Raw genomic sequence first — 21,918 nt, forward strand, 5'->3', positions numbered from 1 at the left:
GGGAGATGAGCCCCGTATGCAAATCACAAGCCCTAAGCTATCTCTTCATAAATCAAGTCTCCTGTAGACCTTCTAACATTCCCCAAACTGACACTTCCTAAACAGTTGGGAGGCAGTCACCTGCCAGCAAGCATGAAACACTTATTTGCTTTGATGTTGATCTTCATCAGTCCTTCATGTGAGTTTCTCCAGGAGGGGAAGCCATGAAATAATTTTTCATGTGTGGATTTATCATAAACTGGCATTTTCTCTGGTTCTTCCCCCAGGTGTCTTTTCTCAAGTCAAACTGGTGGAATCTGGCCCAGGAACAGCCAAGCCTGGAGGGTCTATCAAGCTGACCTGCACTGTCACCGGATACTCCATCTCCGATGGCTACTACTGGCACTGGATAAGACAGCCTCCTGGCAAAGGCCTAGAATGGTTAACAGCTATACATTATGGAGGGACCACTTACTATGCACCCTCCCTCCAAAGCAGGGTTTCCATCTCCAAAGACGATGGCAGGAATGAATTCTACTTGCAAATGTCCTCCCTGAGTATTGCAGACACAGCCACATATTTTTGTGCAAGAGACACAGTGGGAGAACTGAACTGAGAGCCCAGACTAAAAAGGGAAGGAAGTTTTAGGTGCAGGGAGGCTCCAGTTGAGTTTAATTGTGTCGTATCCTTTGGCCAGTTTTAAAATTGGCTAAATAAGAACTTAAATAGTCAATTGGTTCTACTTGCATTTCTCTGTAGGGCCCCTCCATATCCTTAGGAACCACCATAAAGAGGTGAACAACTAGGAGTGTCCAGTTATTCCATTAATGCTCGATTTGCTGCTCAAGGTCTTCTCTGCTGTCATAGCAGACCTATTATTCACCCTGAAGTTATACTATGTCTTGGACCTGCCACCTCCAAGTCCTTTCCCCCACCTAGCATACAATTTGGATTTGGCTTTCTAGAACCAATGCAATTCTGTCCCATTGGCCTAGTTTAGGGGCACACATGGCTTGTAGATGCTGGGTTTGGAGATGAGACTCTTTTGGGCATTGGTCACACAGCACTCTGATTTAGTTCCATTTTTTAAAACGGACATATTAGTGACTTCCTCTCTGCCCCCTGCTGTCAGTTTGTGGTACAGCATGATATAGGAGTTACTAAAAGTCTTGCATATTAAAAGGTCTCTGTAAATGGTTTGAGAACAATTATTCATTAGAAACCGGTCTTGATATGAGCAGTGTTGAACCGCCGCCTTCCATTCTAAGTGCTGGCTGTTCAGGGTGGTGCCCGCTGGTTAATAGGGTTATACATATTAATGAATAATCACTGCAGAATGGATCCCTATATTCCGTTTCAGTTCAGCCATGAACTCAATAGGTGGCCTTCAGTAACAACGATACACATTTCTGGATCTTAAGGAATTTCATTGGCCCATAAGGGAGGTAGGACACTGGTGTTAGGGGCTCATTCCCCCATCATGAAATGGCTCCACTGCATTCTGTTCTAGCCAAAAGTTCTAAACCCTCAGCAAGGTAGACATGTTTTGCCCATCATAGCAGTCTAGGCTTCGAGGTGTGAGCCGGAAACCAAGGGTTACGCATACAGTTTGTTAAAGGGCATGTGATGCATTTTGCCAATCTACTTAAATAACTAAAACACTTGACTTTAATATTAGAGCATCACCAGGCTCAGATGCTATAATTCCATCTGTAACATTTGTTCCATTCATCTTTTTCACCCGGCAAGCCTAGAAAGTATGTCCTCCTTCAGCTTCTTTTGCTTCTTAAATGCAGTACTGGATTCTATACTCTTTATGCAAATCATTCCGACAGGCTCCTGTTATTTAAATGGCATTATCTGGGATTGTGCCTTTGAGTGTCTGAGTCCAACTCCTCTAGTAAAAAAAAAAAAGAAAGAAGTGAAAGGAGAAAACAGTGCTGAAAGCCATGCTATTTTTTATCATTTTATTGAGCCTCTTAACTGGTAAGGAAGGAGGATTTTCGTAGGGGGGGAGACATTATGAACAAAACATCCAGCGAACCCATAGTTTAACTCTCATTTCCACCCCTTTTTGCAGGGATCTTCTCCGATCCCCAGTTGACCCAGTCTGGCCCAGAACTGGTGAACCCTGGAGCGTCTTTCAAACTGACCTGTGCAGTCAGTCGTCTCCAAATTGGTGATCATAACTGGCACTGGATGTGGCAACCTCCAGGGAAAGGGCTGGAATGGATGGGCCGCATACAAAGCACCTCAGGCGGAGGCACCTCTAACTATAATTCAGCATTTGACAATCGAATCAGTATCACCAGGGACACCTCCAGAAATGAAGTCTACCTCCAGCTCAGCAAACTGAAAGAGGCAGATAGTGCAATATATTACTGTGCCAGGCTATTAGTGCACAGTGATTTCCAGCCATACAAATACAAACCTGCACCACAAATCCCCGTATCACAAAAAAATCTTAAGCAACAGCAGGGATCAACATTGATGTGGCACAGATGAGGTTCAGTTCTATTCCCCAGACCCTTTGAAAATGTATAGATGTATCATATTTGCATACCACTTTTCTTCCAAGGAAACTGCATAGAGAAATTTGTTCCATTTTATCCTCCCCATAATCTTATGAAAGTCAAGGACAATTTTCCCAGGCTTTGGTGGAACAAGAATTTGAACTCAGGACTCCACACCATACTTTATCCACTATACGACACTGGCTTATTGAAGGTTTAGTACAGCTTCTTCCATGTTCTTCAAGAAAGCAGAATCAGAGGAGCAAATCTTTATCAACATGCCACGTAGCTGTAAGCAAACAGAAACAACAAAACCCAAAAGACATGGTTTATGAGGAGGATGTCCTATTAAAACCAATTGATTTCAATATTTTGGGTAGAGTTTCCAGCCCCAGTGTGATGGTTTATTACAGAGAATCGACTGCCACAATAAAAAACGAAGATGCCATATAGAGTAACACCCCTTGAATTTTACTCATAATGAAAAACCTTATTTCTACATATCATACATGTTTCTTTAGCCCAGGTGTTAGAAGCAACTTCATACCAAGCATAAAATTCAGAAGATGCAGAAAGAGTGGCAGTTCAGCTCACTAGAAAAACTCAGATAAGATCAAACACATGACAGAAAAGCAGAAGCAGCACCTCATCTATGGACACAAAGCAACAAGCAAATGTAGCATTCCTCCAGGAACACGATGTTGTTGAACTCCTCCATAATAATAATAAAAAAATTAAAATCCAGTCACTGAATAATTTTGAAAAGGCACCAAGATCCATCCTGACCAACTATTTCTGAAATCTCTCACCTCAATCATCATAGAAGATTTCACATCTGTTTCAGATATTTTACATATATTCAGTGGTATCTTCTCCGCTTGCTTACCCTTTAAGGACCCTAAAGCAATAACTCAGGTCAGGAAACTGAGGTCTTTCTTTCTAAAGGAAGGCAAAGTTACTCTTGGACAGGAACATTGCTCTTCTATCTCTGCTTCCTCCCACAGTTTAAGCAGGAAGCTGGTTGGGCATGTAGGATGAAAAAGAAGGAAATGGTAACTGAAGTGACTGTTGGGAACTCAATGAAGAGAACACCAGATTCTTCTCTATCTTATTTTTAAAAAAATATGATAGAGGTTTTAGAGAGATAATGTGACCCAATTCACACAACCATTTTTGAGATGAAGAAGTCACCACAAGCTGACTTTTCAATATTCCAGTGAACCAGAACCAGGGAAGTCACGCCATGAAGGGAATTCCATTCACGGTTGTGTGCTAAACTGCAAGCCCTTTTATTGCTTTCTTTTGAGCTCTGTTAGGGAATCACTTGTATTTTCTGTCTACCCTATACTAGGACAAAGAAACTGCCCTGCTCACTCATATTTAAATTAAGCAAATATGCAAATGTTTACTTCTTGGGCATAATCCGTTCAGGTAATACAAATCATGCTGAGGAGCAAGGAACCTGATGTAAGGCGGTATTACAAATTACATTTATTTAAGTTGTTTATTAAACAGCAATAAGAGTAGGCTGGCTATTTCCTGTCAAACGTCGGAAGGGAAGATTTCATGAGGCTTTTTTCCTGGACTAAAGATAAGTTGGTAGTTACTGTGTGAACAAACAAAAATGAAATGTCACTAAATGTCAGCCCTTGGCAGGTAGATCCCAAGTCCCTCACAAACAAGCCATTCTCAGCCTAACCCACCTCATGTGGTTGTTGTTTCAGGTAGATAGCCATGTTGGTCTGCAGAATAGCAGGATTTGGGTCCAACAACAGCTTACAGACCAACAAGATTTTCAGAGTATGAGCTTTCAAGAGTCAAAAGGGTTGTTGTGAGGACAAAATAATAATAAATAATAACAACATTCAATTTATATACCACCCTTCAGGACAACTGAACACCCACTCAGAGTGGTTTACAAAGTAGGCAAGGTAATCACCAGTGCAAGCACAGAGTCATTACGGACCCATGGGGGGACGTCACATCATATTTTCTTGGCAGACTTTTGTTACGGGGTGGTTTGCCATTGTCTTCCCCAGTCATCTACACTTTACCCCCAGGAAACTGGGTACTCATTTTACTGACCTTGGAAGGATGGAAGGCTGAGTCAACCTTGAGCCGGCTACCTGAACCTGGCTTCTGTTAGGATTGAACTCAGGTCATGAGCAGAGCTTGGACTGCAGTACTGTGGCTTACCACTCCGCTCCATGCCCCCCCCCCTGGTTTACAAAGTATATCATTATCCCCACAACAATCACCCTATGAGGTGGGTGGGTCTAAGAGAGCTCTGAGGGCCAAGCTACACATGACGAATGACACTTGAACGGCAAGTGTATTTCTCCCTGTTCACTTGCCCTCCACTCAATCCACTTGCCGTTCAAGTGTCATTCGTCATGTGTAGCTTGGCCCTGAGAGACCTGTAACTGACCAAAGGTCAATCAGCTGGTTTCAAGCGGAGGAGTGGGGAATCAATCCCAGTTCTCCAAATTAAGATCCCACTGCTCTTAACCACTACACCGAACTGGACAATTATCTCCCTCTGAAATTATCCCTAACACTGTCATTTGTCCTCTTGGCCAGTATCCTAGCAGATATACAGAAGGCACTATTACAGTTAGTAAGCCAATCAGAAAGTGGTTATTTAGGAGAAAAGCTGAAGGAAGTGTGGAGGTCCACACTTGGGAAGAAGAGGAAGAGGACACCCCTTAGGGCAACCCTTTATGACATCTTCAAGGCAAGACATGAGTGGAGGTGATTTGTTTCTGCAAAGCAACCCTGGTCTTTCTTGGTGATCGCCCAATTAACAATGGCTGATTCCGCACATGTTGGATAATGCACTTTCAATGCACTTTATCAGTCGTTTGAGGTGGATTTTTTGTTCAGCACACAAAAAAAACGATTCCAAATTATCTATAAAGTGGATTGGAAGTGCATTATCCAACGTGTGCGGAATCAGCCAGTGACTGACCCTGTTTAGCTTCCAAGCTGTGACAATCTCTGGAAATTCTGGGATATTCAGGCTGCTCCAGACTTGGTAAAACTAACACAAAACCTGGGAGGGGGTTGGAATTTGTGGCGAATCATTGGTGGGGAAAAGGGGATGCTTAATACACCCATTAATGGATTGCACTCCCCTGCAAACATGCCCCAGTCAGTTCTCAATTCCTTTTCTTCAACAACACTACTTAATGGAAGAGAGCAGAGTTAGGAATAGAGCAGCCGAGGAGTTCGATTGCGGGTGAAACTGATGGCCACGAAAAGTGTTTAAGCACCTCCACCCCTTCCCTTCTCTTGACCTCAGTGTAACTACAACGCACCTCTGCAAACATAAAATTACAATTGCCTCCTTGAGAAAGAAAAACACAGACAATAGCAAATCCTCCCAGTAGATGCCCCCCTTTGAAACTAAAGCAATACCCTATCAGCCTCTTTATCCCGAAAAAGGAGATGTGGAGGAGGGGAGATGAGCCCCGTATGCAAATCACAAGCCCTAAGCTACATCTCCTTAAATAGAGACTCCTTCACAGCTTCCCATGTTCCCATAACTGGCACTTCCTGAACTGCTGGGAGGCACTTGCCTATCAGTAAACATGAAATACTCGTTTGTTTTGATACTGATTTTCATCAGTCCTTCATTTGAGTCGAGTCTCTTTAGGAGGGGAAGGCATGAAATAATTCCTGCATTGTGTGGATTGATCATAATCTACCTTTTCTCTGGTTCTTCTCCCAGGTGTCTTCTCCCAAGTCAAACTGGTGGAATCTGGCCCAGGAACAGCCAAACCTGGAGAGTCTATCAGGCTGACCTGCACCGTCACAGGATACTCCATCTCTGATGGCTACTACTGGAGCTGGATAAGGCAGCCTCCTGGCAAAGGCCTAGAATGGTTAGCAGCTATACGTTATACTGGGAGCACTTACTTAGCACCCTCCTTCCAAAGCAGGATTTCCATCTCCAAAGACGATGGCAGGAATGAATTCTACTTGCAAATGAACTCCCTGACAATTGCAGACACAGCCACATGTTACTGTGCAAGAGACACAGTGAGAGAAATGAACTGACAGCCCAGATAAAAAAGGGAAGGAAGTTTTAGATGCTTGAAGGCTCCAGTTGAGTTTAATTGCACTGTATCCTTTGGCCAGTTTTACATCAGAACAGCCAATTTTCTTGTTCCTCTTACAAAGACGTGTTCTTATATGAAGAAGTAACATCCTAAATAAGTAAATAAGTAAATAAATAAATTTATCTAGAAGAATTCCTATAATCAGTTCTAGAACTGGATCGTATCTGACTCAGTACGCTGATCCTTCTGGGCATTAACATGGCATTTATGGCTTTGGTCAGCCTTCGCAACAATGTGATTGCATTGCATGTTTGATTCCATCAAGATATTTTTTGCACTGTGTGGTATCCAGATGTGTATGTCATCCTGCACACTGGTAAATGCCCAACACATCCACTCAACCCAAAGAGAAATTGTGCTGAACTATGTAGACATCCTTCTCAAGTTTGCTTTGGTGAGAAACTTCCTAATGCACACTTGCAGATTGGTAGCACAGAGGGGAGCAAAAATTACATAGGAAATGAAAGATAGTGCGGGGTCAAAAATCAAGAAGGTAGAAAACTTAATATATCTGAGCTGCTTGGGAAAGCAGACCATGAGGAATATAGTACTCTGCCAGGCTGTAGCTACACAGCAATTTCTGGTCATACAAGGAAGAACTACCACCACTGATCCCCGTATTGCCTAGTCTATGGCATCAGCATGGATCAACATGGACAGTTGCTTTCTGAACAATTCCTCTCTCACATATATGTTGTTGAGTTCAATAGCCATATGGCCATTAATCATCAGCACCATATCCTGGGTGCCAGGGCTTCTTTTCAGCTGGAATGCGGTGGAACGGAGTTCCTGCACCTCTTGAAAATGGTCACATGGCTGGTGGCCCCGCCCCCTGATCTCCAGACAGAGGGGAGTTTAGATTGCCCTCCGCACAACGGCATGGAGGACAATCTAAACTCCTCTCTGTCTGGAGATCAGGGGGTGGGGCCACCAGCCATGTGACCATTTTCGCTGAGGATGATTTGAACTTTAAAAAACTCCCCCCTTGTTCCTGCTGACCCAAAGTGATGTCATTGTGCAGTCCTGAGTTCCACTATATAGGGCCAAGCTACAAGTGACGAATGACACAGGTTGGACACTTATCAGCTTCCCTCAAGTTTTGATGGGAAATGTAGGCAGCTTGGCAGAATGTTAGACAAGTGACAGTTGAAAAGTCCATTGGACAGCAGTCGGAGAGCCAAGCTGCAAGACCAGGACACCTACATTTCCGATCAAAACTTGAGGGAAGCTGACAAGTGTCCAACTAGTGTCATTTGTCACTTGTAGTTTGACCCTGAGTTCCACCACCTCTTTTCCCAGAAAAAAAGCCCTGCTGGGCACTGATACAGATGAAAACAGGTGGCTTCCCACCTATGGAAGCTCGCTGGGTGACTTTGGGCCAATCACACACACTCTGCTTAACCCACCTCACAGGGTTGTTGTTGCAAAGATAAAATGGAGGAGAGGAGAATGATGTGAGCTGCTTTAAGTCTCCATCGAGCCGTGTATATATGAAGTAAATAAATAAAATTATCCCTTTGATGGAAATGAACCAGGTAGTGTTTTCTAATCATTGAGGGCCAAGCTACAAGTGACGAATGACACTTGAACGGCAAGTAGATTGAGTGGAGCGCAAGTGAACAGGGAGAAATACACTTGCTGTTCAAGTGTCATTCGTCACTTGTAGCTTGGCCCTTAGAAAAAACTCCCCCTTTAATTGAACAAGCTCATTTTAGGGGCTAAATTTCCTGTTAGCAAAATAAAGAAACAAGAGAGGTGCCTAGGGATTTTAAGTGAAAGGGGGAAAACATGTTTGTCACTGCTAACGCCACTGACAGTCAAACTTGGGATTCCCTCTGGAATTATCTGTAACTCTGTCATTTGTTCTCTTGGCCAATGCTCCAGCAGCTTTACAAAAGGTACCACCATACTTAGTAAGCAAATCAGAAAGTAGTTATTAAGGGCAGTGTGGAGGTCCAAACTTGGTGGTGGCAATAATAATGAGGAGGATGAGGAAGATAATAACAACAACAATAATAACAATAACAACAAACAACAACATCAGGTCACAACATCAGGTCTGTGAGATCTAGGAATACCAGACCCCCGGTGAGGGCGGGGGATCCCCTGCCCCAACCCCCCCAACCCCCACCCCCACCCACCTGGCCAGCAGGGGGGCACTCACCTTCCGTTCATGCTCCCCTGCAGTGCTGCATGCTCTCACGTGCAGCAGCCACCAGGATCTGGCCTGTTTTGGGCCTAATCATGGCCACTGTGGAGTGCGGGAGTGCTTCTGCGCACCACAGTGGCCCAAAACGGGCCTGATCCACACCAAAACGGGCATGGATCGGACCCGTTTTTGCACAGATCGGCCTGTTTTGGGTTGCTGCAGAGTGCAGGAGAACTCCACAGCGGCTCAAAATGGGCCTGATCCATGCAAAAACTGTCCCATTCCAGGTGCTGCAGAGCACAGGAGCTCTCCTGTGCTCCACAGTGCCTCAAAATGGGCCTGATCCTTGGGCACATTTTGTGCTGTTGTGGAGGGCAGGAGTGTTCCTGCACTCCGTAGTAGCCCCCAACCTAAGCCCCCGCTGAGTGTGGGTGCGTTTCCAGGGCTGCATGATGATGTCACTTCCCGGAAGTGATGTCATCGCACTTACTTGTGGGAGCATGCACACATAAGAGCCAGGCCCCAATACCCCACTGGAAGATTGAGGGGGCCTGGCAACCCTAGCAAGACCCCCACTCCCCATATGTGCCCCAGAGGATGTTCCAATCAGGACAGAAACATCTATTGGTGGTCCCTGGCCCCAAAGAGGCCCGCCTGACCTCAACCAGAGAGGCTTTCTCAGTCCTGGCCCCAGCCTGATGGAACTCTCTGTCCCCTGAAACCAGGGCCCGGCAGGATGTGTTATCATTTCACTGGGCCTGTAAGACAGAGATGTTCCGCCAAGCATATGGTTGAGGTCAGGCTTGGCCTCTATCAGCTGAAAAATGGAGAAGCATAAAATCTGAATCCCTCCCTACTAAGGTTGTCCACCATCTTATTGTGTCAAGATGTGTCTGCTGCTATTGATTGCCGCCATCTGAACGTATATATTATATGCAAATATATTATATTATTATATTATATTTTTAACAATCTATTTATGGTTTTAACTGTATAAATTAATTTTAATGTGTTTTAATATGTTGTAATCTGCCCTGAGCCCTTCGTGGGGAGGGCAGAAGAGAAATCCAAAGAAAATAAAAAATAAATAAAAACAACAACCTAATTAAAGGAACCCCACAAGGCAAGAGATAAGCATGGGTGGTGTAACCCTGGTTTTCTTTGGTGGTCTCACATCTAAATGCTAACCATGGCTGACTTTGCTTAGCTTCCAAGCTGTGACAAGCTCTGGAAACTCTTGGATATTCAGGCAGCTCCAAACTTGGTAACACTAACACAAAAGTTGAGAAAGGGGTGGAATATGAAAGGAGTCGTGGATGGACAAAAGAGAATGCTTAACATTCTCACAGATGGATGCTCTTCCCCTGCAAATGTACCCTGGCCATTTTTTTCAATTCTTTGTCCTCAACAAGACTCCTCGATGGCAGTTGGGAGTAAAGCAGGCTACGAGTTCAATTGTTGGGAGGAACTGCCACAAAAAGGGTTTAGGCACCTCCGCCCCTGCCTTCTCTTGTCTTGAGCCCTCTGCGAGGACCACCCACCTCTGCAAAGACAGAAAAACACAGACCATGGCAAATCCTCCCAGCAGATGCCCCCCTTTGAAACTGAAGCATCATCACCCTGCCTGCATCTTTATCATGAAAAGGGGATGTGGAGGAGAGGAGATGAGCCCTGTATGCAAATCACAAGCCCTGAGCTACATCTTCATAAATAGTCTCCTTTAGACCTTCCCATGTTCCCACAACTGGCACTTCCTAAACAGTTGGGAGGCAGTCACCTGCCAGCAAGCATGGAACACTTATTTGCTTTGATGTTGATCTTCATCAGTCCTTCATGTGAGTTTCTCCAGGAGGGGAAGCCATGAAATAATGTTTCTGTTATTCATGTGTGAATTCATCATAAACTGGCATTTTCTCTGGTTCTTCCCCCAGGTGTCTTCTCCCAAGTCAAACTGGTGGAATCTGGCCCAGGAACAGCCAAGCCTGGAGAGTCTATCAGGCTGACCTGCGCCGTCACAGGATACTCCATCTCTAGTGGCTACACCTGGAGCTGGATAAGGCAGCCCCCTGGCAAAGGCCTAGAATGGTTAGCAGCTATTGATTATGATGGCAGCACTTACTATGCACCCTCTCATCAAAGCAGGATTTCTATCACCAAAGACGATGGCAGGAACGAGTTCTATCTGCGGATGTCCTCCCTGAGTATTGCAGACACAGCCACATATTACTGTGCAAGAGGCACAGCGAGAGAACTGAACTGAGAGCCCAGACTAAAAAGGGAAGGAAGTTTTAGGCACAGGAAGGCTACGGTTGAGTTTAATTGCGTTGTATCCTTTAGCCAGTTTTACATCAGAACAGCCAATTTTCTTGTTCCTCTTATAAAGACAAAGACGTGGTTTTATATTAAACTTGTAACACCATTGTAACCGACTGGGTTTCCCCTGTTCCATTCCAGTATTGTACCAAAATGTGTCCCATCTAATTCCATGTAACTAGAAGAAATCCTAAAATCAGTTCTAGAATGTGATCGTATCTGCCTCCGTACGCCGATCCTTCTGGCCATTAATATGATGTTCATGGCTTTGCCATGCAATCCTATGGTGAGTTACTCCAGTCTAAGCCCATTGAAGTCAATGTACTTAGACTGGAGTAACTCTCCATAGGATTGCACTGTTGGTCATCCTTCGCAACAATGTGATTGCATGTTTGATTCCATCAAGATACTTTTTGCGCTGCAGGGTGTCCAGATGTGTTTGTCACCCTACTTGCTGGTAAATCCCCAACATCTCCACCCAGGCCAAAGAGAAATTGTGCTGAACTGTGTACCCATTCTTATCAAGGTTGCTTTGGGGAGTGTTTTCCCGATGCACATTTGCAGATTGGTAGCACAGAGGGGTAAAAAATACATGGGAACAGAAGGAAGTCAAACATGGTGCCATGTCAAAAATCAAGAAGGTAGAATTCTCCATGTATCTGAGCTACTTGGGAAAGCAGACCAAGTGTGATACATTATTCTACCAGGCTGTTGCTACACAACAATTTCCACCCATACAAATATGAACTACTGCGGCTGACTCCCATATCTCCTAGAATCTATGGCATCAGCATGGATCAACATGGATAGTTGCTTTCTGAACAATTCCTCCCTCACAAATATGTTGAGTTCAATCGCCATATGGCCATTAATCTTCACCACAAAATCCTGGGCATTGATCACGAAGAAAACAAGTAGATCCCACCTATGGAAGTTCACTGGGTGACCTTGGGCCAGTCAACCCCTCTCACCACAATCTACCTCACAGGGTTGGTATTACGATGATAAAATGCAGGACAGGAGAATGATGTAAGCTGTGTTAAGTTCCCATGGGGAAGAAAGGTCAGGTAAATATGAAGTAAATAAATTAATGATCCCTTGGATGGAAATGAAATAGGTAGTATTATCTCATCATTTAGGGGGGGAAATCCCCTTAATTTAATTGCCTCATTTTAGGGCCTAATTTTCCTGTTGGCAAAATAAAGAAACAGGAGAGGTGAGGTGTGCAGTGATCTTAACTGAAATGGGGAAAACATGTTTATTACTGCCAATGCCACTGACAGCCAAACTTGGGAGGAATAATGATCTCCTTCTGGAATTCTCCCCAACACGGTCATTTGTTCTCTTGGCCAATGTGCCAGCAACTTTGCAAAAAGTACCACCAGAGGTAGTAAGCAAATCAGAAAGTGGTTATTAAGGGCAGCGTGGAGGTCCAAACTTGGGTGTGATAATGATGATGATACGAAGAAGAAGAAGAAGAAGAAGAAGAAGAAGAAGAAGAAGAAGAAGAAGAAGAAGAAGAAGAAGAAGAAGAAGAGCCATAGAGTCACAACGAACTTATGGGGACACCTCATAGGGTTTTCAAGGCAACAGATGAGAAGGGTGGTTTGCTTCCCCACCCTGGTCTTCCTCAGTGGTCTCCCATCAAAATTCTAACCATGGCTGACTTTGCTTAGCTTCCAAGTTGTAACAAACTCTGGAAACTCTCAGATATTCAGGCTGCTCCAAACTTGGTATGAGCAAGGGGTGGAATTTGAAAGGAGTCATGGGTGGACAAAAGAACAGAAAAAGAGAATGCTTAATATTCTCACAGGACAGAGTTCAATTGAGGGGTGAAATTGCTACAAAAAGGGTTTAGGCACCTCCGCCCCTGCCTTCTCTTGAGCCCTTTGCAAGGACCACCCACCTCTGCAAACACAGAATTGCAGCCGCATCCTGGAGCAAGAAAAACACACAGTGGCAAATCCTCCCAGTAGATGCACCCCCCCTTTGAAACTGAAGCATCATTACCCTGCCTGCACCTTTATCCTGAAAAAGGGATGTAGAGGATGGGAGATGGGCCCCGTATGCAAATCAAAATCCCTAAGCTACATCTTCATAAATCGAGTCTCTTTTAGACATTCTAACATTCCCCAAACTCGCACTTCCTAAACAGTTGGGAGGCAGTCACCTGCCAGCAAGCATGAAATACTTATTTGCTTTGATGTTGATCTTCATCGGTCCTTCATGTGAGTTTCTCCAGGAGAGGTAGCCATGAAATAATTTTTCTGTTATTCATGTGTGGATTGATCACAACTGACCTTTTCTCTTCTTGTTCTCCCAGGCGTCTTTTCTCAAGTCAAACTGGTAGAATCTGGCCCAGGAACGGCCAAGCCTGGAGAGTCTATCAAGCTGACCTGCACAGTCAGCGGATACTCCGTCTCTAGCAGCTACTACTGGTGCTGGCTAAGGCAGCCTCCTGTCAAACGCCTAGAATGGCTGGGTGTTATCTATTCCACTGGGAACACATACTATGCACCCTCCCTCCAAAGCAGGGTTTCTATCTCCAAAGACAATGGCAGGAACGAGTTCTACCTACAGATGTCCTCTCTGACCATTGCAGACACAGCCATATACTACTGTGCAAGGAGACACAGTGAGAGAACTGATCTAGGAGCCCAGACAAAAAGGGGAAGCAAATTTTAGATACAGTTAGGCTCCTATTCAGTTTAACAGAATTGTGTCCTCTGCCCTTTTTTACATAGGAACACCCAATCTTCCTGTTCCTTATACAAAGACAAAGACATGTTTTTATATGAAACAAGTAACATCTTTGAAACCGACTGCATTTCTGCTGTTCTATTCCAATGTTGTTCCAGAATATGTCCCACTTAATTCAATTTAACTAGAAGAATTTCTAAAATCAGTTCCAGAGTTGGATCATATCTGCCTTAATACTCAGCTTCTTGTGGTCATTTATATATATTTTTTGTATTAATAAAAATTGGCAAAAACATTACTGTAGATTTGATTTCATTAAGAATCTTTTTATGCTGTGTGTTGTCCCCTCTCTTCCCCAAAGAGGAATGTGCAAACATTTCGATCAAGATAGCTTTTTGAATTGTTTTCCCAATACACACTTGCAAATTGGTAGCACAGATGGGAATAAGAATTATGGGAACTGAAGGAAATCGCAACTGCGATAAACTTCACACACATATTGCCAAGTACAAAAATCTAGACAGTAGAAAATTCAATGTGTTTGGGCTGCTAGGGAAAGTAGACTGGGGAACTCAGAACTAGAAAATCTGGAGAAATTCAGAGGAGAAATTCATAAGTGTCCTTTTGGTGACCACTTGTCATGCCATAGATCCATGCCCAACACACTCCCTCCACTTCTATTAACATCTTCTTTACTTAAGACACTTCTCTCTCTGCTGCAGGCTGTGTGCCTTTACTCTGCAATAGCCAGTCTTTTACTGATTTAAAAAGCAGGTGATGTTTGGCCTTTAAAGAGCCTTGAGTCTCAGTGAGAAAGGCAGACAATCCGCCAATCAACATTAGGAAGACACAATTCTCTGACCATATGCTCTGATCATTCTGTGTCTATCTCAGGGCCAAGCTACACATGACGAATGACACTTGAACAACAAGTGGATTGAGTGGAGGGCAAGTGAACAGGGAGAAATACACTTGCTGTTCAAGTGTCATTCGGCACTTGTAGCTTGGCCCTCAGCACCTGCAATTGGTGGAGACTACACTGCACTAAACCACAAGATTCAGAGTCATGTATCTACCATCCTCACCCCCCCACCCCAGTTCTATCTCTTACTTAAAACTGCTATCTACAGAAACCTGCTGGGCTGCTAAGGTAGAGTCAACAAGGCCAGGCCAGGCCAGGCCAGGCCAGACTAGACTAAGTAGAGAAAAGCTGTTCAGATCAATGCATGGTATAGCAAGCCAACAATTAATTGAATAGCAAAAGTAGACTCCCAGTGCAGTCTAGATGCAGCAAAGATGTTGCTCCAGCACCATGCTGGAATCAAAGGAGAGTTTAAATAGGTCTTCTATCTGGATACCTGCTACAGACTCTGCCTCCTGGGAAAGGACTATGAGATGGATTAAAGGGGCAATACTAGATTAAGAAAGCAACAGTTTCAACAGGTCTGGAGTGGCTCCCACTCCCTTGAGGCTTGGTGGGGCCTTGTTGTTGTGGCTGGGGGTTCATCATGGGTCTTTCCCTTAGAATCTGAGGAAGAGGACAAAAACTACTTCCTCTCAAGCTAATAACAATGATGTTGCTGTTTCTTGGGGTGCCTCTTCTAGCAGTCTTTAAAGGGGTAGGTACTCTCTCGTTCTCTGGATTCAGACGCATCCTCTGCCTCTGAATCTTCAGATCCCCGTCCCAATGGGACGGGGTCAGAGTCCTGGTCAATGAATGATTCCGGAATTGCTAGAGACTCTGGAGAAGGAGCGGAACCTTGAAGAATGACAATGCCAAACACTGACACGACATTTTAATAAGGCATTTCTCAATTAAACAGAGACATTGATATATCAAGGATGAAAAACAATGCAGGAACTGTCCCAGGTAGATAGGCACAGATGGAGTGTATGGATCCCCAGAAGGGATCCTTTCCATTTCTCTGAAGCAGACTCATTTCCCGTTCATCGTGATCTTTGCACGCTTGCAATTCCGCATACTACCCACCCAGGCCTTAAAAGATCTCTTTGCTTAAAGCTTGCCTATCCTATCCATTAGCCCTTAGAAAAGTTTAAGTGTTGCAATCTCCAGCCTAGAACATCACCGTCCACACCATCCCACAAGAAGTGAAATGAGATGATGGGTTGTCCCATATTGTTCACCTTCAGGATTACCCATCTGGATCTTCTTCTCCAGTCAAAAGATAGCAAATGATTATCCAGGCTGGGCTAATTCAATCGTAAATTTAATGAACACGGGAGTCACTGGTCATTTGGCAACTGTTGACCATTAGCAGTGCCCATCACAACTTTAAAAATATCACACATTTCTGGTGTTTATTAATAAGACTACTGCTGTTGGCAATAACAAAATTTCATCCTTGTTTCTGGTAAGAGTTCTAGTAAAAGCAATTTGCTGTGGTATCTTCAAGCAGGCTTCATGACACAATCATTTCTCACCTTTACCATAACACTTCAAGGAAATTTTTAATGGCTGGCTTTTAATGGTTGGGTTTTTATTGGTTTATACGTTTTAATGATTTCTGTTGTATTCAAGTTATTTTGTCTTGTCTTGCTGTGTTAGCTAGCTCTGGGGAGGTCTCTGGAAAGATGGTATATATCACTTTAACTAAGAAATAAGTAATATTCTTTTCTGAAAAACATTCATTCATTCATTCATTCATTCATTCATTCATTCATTCATTCATTCATTCATATGAGTTTCCTAGGAATAAACCCAGTCAAATACAATGTGACTTCTCAGTAAAGCTGTTTAGAATTTGTTCCCTTAGTCTATAATTTGTGTGTAAGGTGCTGTCAGATTGCCACCAACTTATGGAGACCCCATAAGGTTTCAAGGCATGAGATGAACACCAGAGGCTTGCCATTGCCTAAATTTGCTCAGTGACCCTGGACTTCCTTGGTGGTCTTCCATCGAAGTACTAACCAGGGCCAACCCTGCTTAGTTTCTGAGATCTGATTTGATTGGGCTAGCCCGGTCCATCCAGATCAGGGCCTTTAATTCTTACTCCATATTAACTGTTCCCTCTTATTCAGCTCAGGTCTCAGCACAATTATGTAGCATTTGGGAAGAAATATACAACCCAGTAACCCAGCACTGGAGGCCAAGATGGAGAAGATCTCCACCACCACCACGTATTTCCCTTTGGTGCTCAGGTAGGTTGGAACAAAAGACACCCAAACACTGCAAAAGATCAGCATGCTGAAGGCGATTAACTTGGCTTCATTGAAGCTGTCTGGCAGCTTCCTAGCTAGGAAAGCCACAGTCAAGCTAATGATGGACAGAAGCCCCATATAGCCAAGAACAACATAAAACATGATGACAGATCCTTCATTACATTCTGCCACAATCTCTTCAGCCATGGAATGCATGTCTAAATCTGGGAAAGGGGGAGAAGTTCCTAGCCACATTGCACAAATACCTGCTTGAATAAGAGAGCAGGAAAGGACAATGGAGTCAGTCAGTCTTTTCCCAACCCACTTCCTTATGCTGGACCCTGGTCTAGTGGCCATGAAAGCGACAACCACAGTGACAGTCTTGGCCAAAACACAAGAAACAGCCATGGAGAAGATGATGCCAAAAGCCAACTGACGGAGGAAACAGGTCATCTTCTGAGGTCGTCCAATAAACAGCAAGGAACAGAGGAAGCAGAGGAAGAGGCAGGTGAGAAGTGTGTAGGTGATATCCTGGTTGTTGGCTTTGACGATGGGGGTATCTTTATATTTTATGAATGTGGCCAGCACCAAAGCTGTGGTCAGGGCAAAAAAACCTGCAATGCAGGCTAAACTGATGCCTAAAGGTTCCTGATAAGACAGAAAACTCGTAATTTTGGGAATGCATCCATCTTGATTCTTGTTTGGATGTTGATCAGCCGGACATTTGAAACAGTCATCAATGTCTGGAAAAAGGGAAGAAGGAACACAATTCATATGTGACTGAGGGTCAATTACTCTGGCCACCAACCATTTAGGGATTTAGAGGTTCTTATCAGTTCTTATTAGCACTTTCAGTTGTGCCCAGAAACAAGCGAGCAGCCAGTGCAGAACTTTCAATGCTGGGTGACATGATTCCCTGTATCCCAATCCTGACTGATGGGACTGAATAGTTGGATTTCCTTCCTCATATTTGTAGTCCAGTATAGATCTGGCCAAATTCTTCTGATATCAAGGCATCATGCTCAACACCAACAGTCTATTTGATCAGTATAGTTCCTTACCACTTTATCATGTCATATCTTTATTAACTCTGATTACTGGGAAATAAATTAATAATAGTAATGATGACGATGATGATGACGACGATGACGATGACAACAATGACAATGACAACGACAACAACTATGCTTATATACCACTTGTGAGTTTCTCCGTCAGCAGGGGGCACCGCGTCCGTCGGGTCCGTTGTGGCGAGGGTGCGGTCAGCGCAGCCGGCGGGTCCGGGGGGGTTGTCCCGCTGCTACCTAGGCCGGACAGGCGGCCTGTCCGCTGGCTCCAGGGGTCTCAGCTTCCCTTTTTGATTGGCCTCAGATGGCCCCAGGGCTGTTAAACCGTGTCTGGCAACAGGTAAGCACGGCCTCTGGGCCCAGGGATGGTCCTTCCCTCAGGACAGCCTCCCTGTTTCTCCTCCCCGGCCAGGGAGCCTCTGACCCCTTTTATCCCCTCCCTCGCTAGGGGCAGCCCCGCCCCGCTCCCCAATCGCCAGCGCCCCAGGTGAGGCTCATTATCTGTCCCAATGCCGGCAGCAACACCTGCCTCCAGCCTTTCCGGGGTGGGAAGCCTGGTGCTCCTTCCTCCCGCCTCCCAGCTGCCATTGGGCGCCCTTCCCCCGTCTCCCTGGTGGGCGGGCGGGCCGGCCTATCGCCTGCCGACGCCGGGGCCGGTTCCCACCCCCTCGCTGCCTCGCGGCCCCGGGCGAGGCTCGGCCTCACAAGCGCGGGCCTCGCGGCTGCGCCGCCTCGCCTCTGCCATCGTCGCCGCCACCGCATTGGTGCCGTCTGCCCTGGAGGCGTCCGCTCCGGCGGCCGCCCAGCCTGCCGGTTTGCTTCCCCCGGGTCGCTTCCTCCCGCCCGGGTTGCTGCCGCCGCCGCCTCCTCCGCGGCGCCGCGACAGCGCTTCGCCCGGCCGCCGGGCCGGCTGCCGCGGCCGCGCCCGTCCGCCGCCGCGCCTGCCCCGGCTAGGTGAGTTGGGGGGCCCCTGGAGGCGGGGGGGGGCGGCGGCGAGGAGGGAGGGGAGGCTCATCCCCGGACACCACTCTTCTAGACAGATTAGTGCCTCGCCCAGAGCGGTGAACAAGTTAGTGTTATTATTATCTCCGCAATACAGCTGGCGAGCTGGGGCTGAGAGGAGTGGCTTATCCAAGGCTATCTACTGAGCTCATGGCAGCAGTGGGATTCGAACCAGTAGAGTGCTGATTCGCAGCAAAACCACTTAACCACTGTGCTACAGCAGCTCTTGTACTGCATCACTTACCCTTCTGACTTGAATTAATGCCATAGAAAGGACACATTGGTTCACTTTGCCACCTACCCCTCTGGTTTGAAATCTTCCCCTCTGGACATGGAACACAATCATAGCAGCAAAATTTCTCCCGCTCCTTCTTCTTTTTCAGATATCCCGGGTGGCAGAAATCACTACATAGAGAAATGGGCAGCACCTATCAGCAAACATCAGAAGCAATTCGAATTGGGGGATGGAAAAAAGCCAGCAGTTATTCCATCAATGCACTCAAAAAGGTTGCAGATACAGGATTCCCAGAATCTATACTTTGGAATATGAGGGTTTATACAAATTACAATATTTTTCATTCTAGGGGTGATTTTGTGGTATAGAAAGAGAATCAAATACAAAACTCTTCTCTGATCTTTAACGAATGAAGTCCCATGTATGCTTGAATGCAGAAAGCTAAAATATCATTTAGATAGTTTCAGGTTGGTGGCCATGTTGATCTGCAACAGAAGAGAAAGATTCGGGTCCCGTAGCACCTTAAAGACCAACTAGATTTCCAGGGTATGATATGTGACAAAGGGAGCTTTGACTCTCAAAAGTTCATACCTTGGACTTTAAGGTGCTACTGGACCCCAATCTCAGTCTAAAATATCATGTGCTTGCAAGCCCATGACCATTTTTGTATACTATAGGAGGCTGATCCCAGGTTAGGTTAAGCAGACCCTGAATTTCCTATACGAAAAATATCAAGAGAATCCTCACCTGGTTGAAACCTCTGTGCCACACTATTATATCTTCACTGATGATGAATTCTTGTCCTTTCAGCGCATTCGGATCCACCCTTCCAACTTTCATGTTCAAGAAAGATGCGTTTGGGAAGGTGACCAGGTTCGTTATATCAAATCCAGCTCCTGCTTCCCTGTTATCATTAAAAGACACGGTTTCGCCTGCAGAGTTGTTAAATGCAATGCCTTGAAGATATAGATGGAGCTAGTGGAAAGAGGAAACAAAAACCAAGGGATCGGAAAACACTGGGAAAAGGTTTAGGAGAAGATTTATGGAAAGGCTCACAAATGTCTTTCTGTGATTATATATTTTTACAAGTAATACAGACACATTCTAAAGCAACTACATAAAACGCTATCATTATATGGGTAGATTCCCATTAACTGCCTAAACATAAACTCTTAGCAGCTGTTTGAGACCACTGGGTTGAATGTACAGTAAAAGAAAAGAAAGAAAGACATTTGAACAAGCAGGAGTTCAGAATTCACAAGGGAATGGAAATTCCATTCTCCTATTCACTGCTGGGCCTCCTCTGGCATTGGATTGGAGACCCTATGGAGACCCTCTTTGTCTCACCCCCAGCAACTGTGTGGTTCTCCCATACCCTCTGTCTGAGTATGAGATACTGGGGTTCTAACCTGCAGCTTTTTTGCAGAGGTAAAATGCAACCATTATTACCAGCCTTCCAGAATAAGAACTGGAAATCTACCAAACTTTGTCAATAAGTATTGTGTAGAACATCATTTACTGGTTGAGAAATTTCATTGCTTATTGAGAAATTTTATTGCTTGTTCAGAAATTCTGAAGGTCTCTTAAGCCTTCTATTAAAGTGTTTTTGGTACTAGGAGGCCTTATTCTGCAGACATTACCTGCCAAGGCTGCAGCTCTTGTAGCTTGATATTTTCACGCTTCAGCATTGCCCTGTGCTTAGAGTGAGAAGAGTACATGGCATGGAAAGCATGTGCCACGGCATAAACAGCATTGTAGATACTGTAGCTGTGGCCGGTCATGCCCATTTCAAAAAGAGGTCCTGGGAGGTTCTCCACCTTTCTTCCCCAGTGCATGCCTCACTGATCTCCATAAGCATCTGGGAAGTCGGAAATGAACAGTCAAACACTTGCTCCCAGAAATCCTTAACAAAACCATTTCCTTGTGTCCAGTCAGGTTTGATGTTACGAAGAAATTTCTGGAATCCTAGAAGCTCTCTTGAATGAATTTTGAAGGAAATGGTACCATGAAATGGTTGAATATCAAGGCCCCTTTGGAGGCTGACCAGAGCGAAATCAGTCTGGGCTGCTATGATCCACACCTTTCCAAGAGACGCGATTTCCTTATATCCAGGAACTGCTAGCACCAAAGTTGTGCTCAGCCACATTAAGGTCATGGTTTCACCATAGACAAGAAATGAACTGGCTTTGCTTTTTGTGAAATGAAGGTAGATGTTGGAGACAAAATGGCTCATTTCAGCTCTGTGATGCCAGTAAGGTTGAATGGGGATTCTTTGTGTGAAGGCTGAACAGATCCCATTCTGGGAAAACAGCAGCTCCAGAACCTGCAAGAAACGCTCTCCGCTTTCATCATCTGCGGCAAAGAGTCCAACCCACGTCCAACCAAAATGCAGAAACAACTGGATGATCCCTCTGTACTGATGGGTTTCATTGGACACCATGCGGAAAAAGGGAAGGGACTGTGTCATATCCCTCTCCTCTGGAGCAAAGGAGCCATATGTGAGCTAAAAGGAAATGTGCAGAATGCAGATATTTTAGAGATGGGCTGAAAGGCATATCTGAGTGCAGGTGATTTCCCTTTTATGCAATACATTTTTGGTGAGATTTTTCCCCCCAAATTACATTCAAAGCCTTTTATGAACAAGACCACACTCAGCTTTCCTCATTAGGTGTTGGATCAA

General features: G+C 44.9%; 1 pseudogene and 2 gene segments (V, D, J or C); 2 read left to right on the top strand and 1 right to left on the bottom strand.

The window, feature by feature from the left end:
- Window positions 1–88: 88 nt before the first annotated feature.
- Window positions 89–595, top strand: LOC129338785 (immunoglobulin heavy variable 4-38-2-like). The segment is given in 2 exon segments: window positions 89–178; window positions 267–595. Coding segments are annotated over 2 exon segments (375 nt in total).
- A 9,956-nt stretch (window positions 596–10,551) lies between these two features.
- LOC129339971 (immunoglobulin heavy variable 4-38-2-like) lies at window positions 10,552–11,022 on the top strand. The segment is given in 2 exon segments: window positions 10,552–10,597; window positions 10,694–11,022. Coding segments are annotated over 2 exon segments (375 nt in total).
- A 5,753-nt stretch (window positions 11,023–16,775) lies between these two features.
- LOC129339972 (vomeronasal type-2 receptor 26-like) lies at window positions 16,776–21,678 on the bottom strand (annotated as a pseudogene).
- Window positions 21,679–21,918: the final 240 nt, after the last annotated feature.

Source organism: Eublepharis macularius, chromosome 12 (genome assembly GCF_028583425.1).
Source record: "Eublepharis macularius isolate TG4126 chromosome 12, MPM_Emac_v1.0, whole genome shotgun sequence".
Taxonomy (NCBI): domain Eukaryota; kingdom Metazoa; phylum Chordata; class Lepidosauria; order Squamata; family Eublepharidae; genus Eublepharis; species Eublepharis macularius.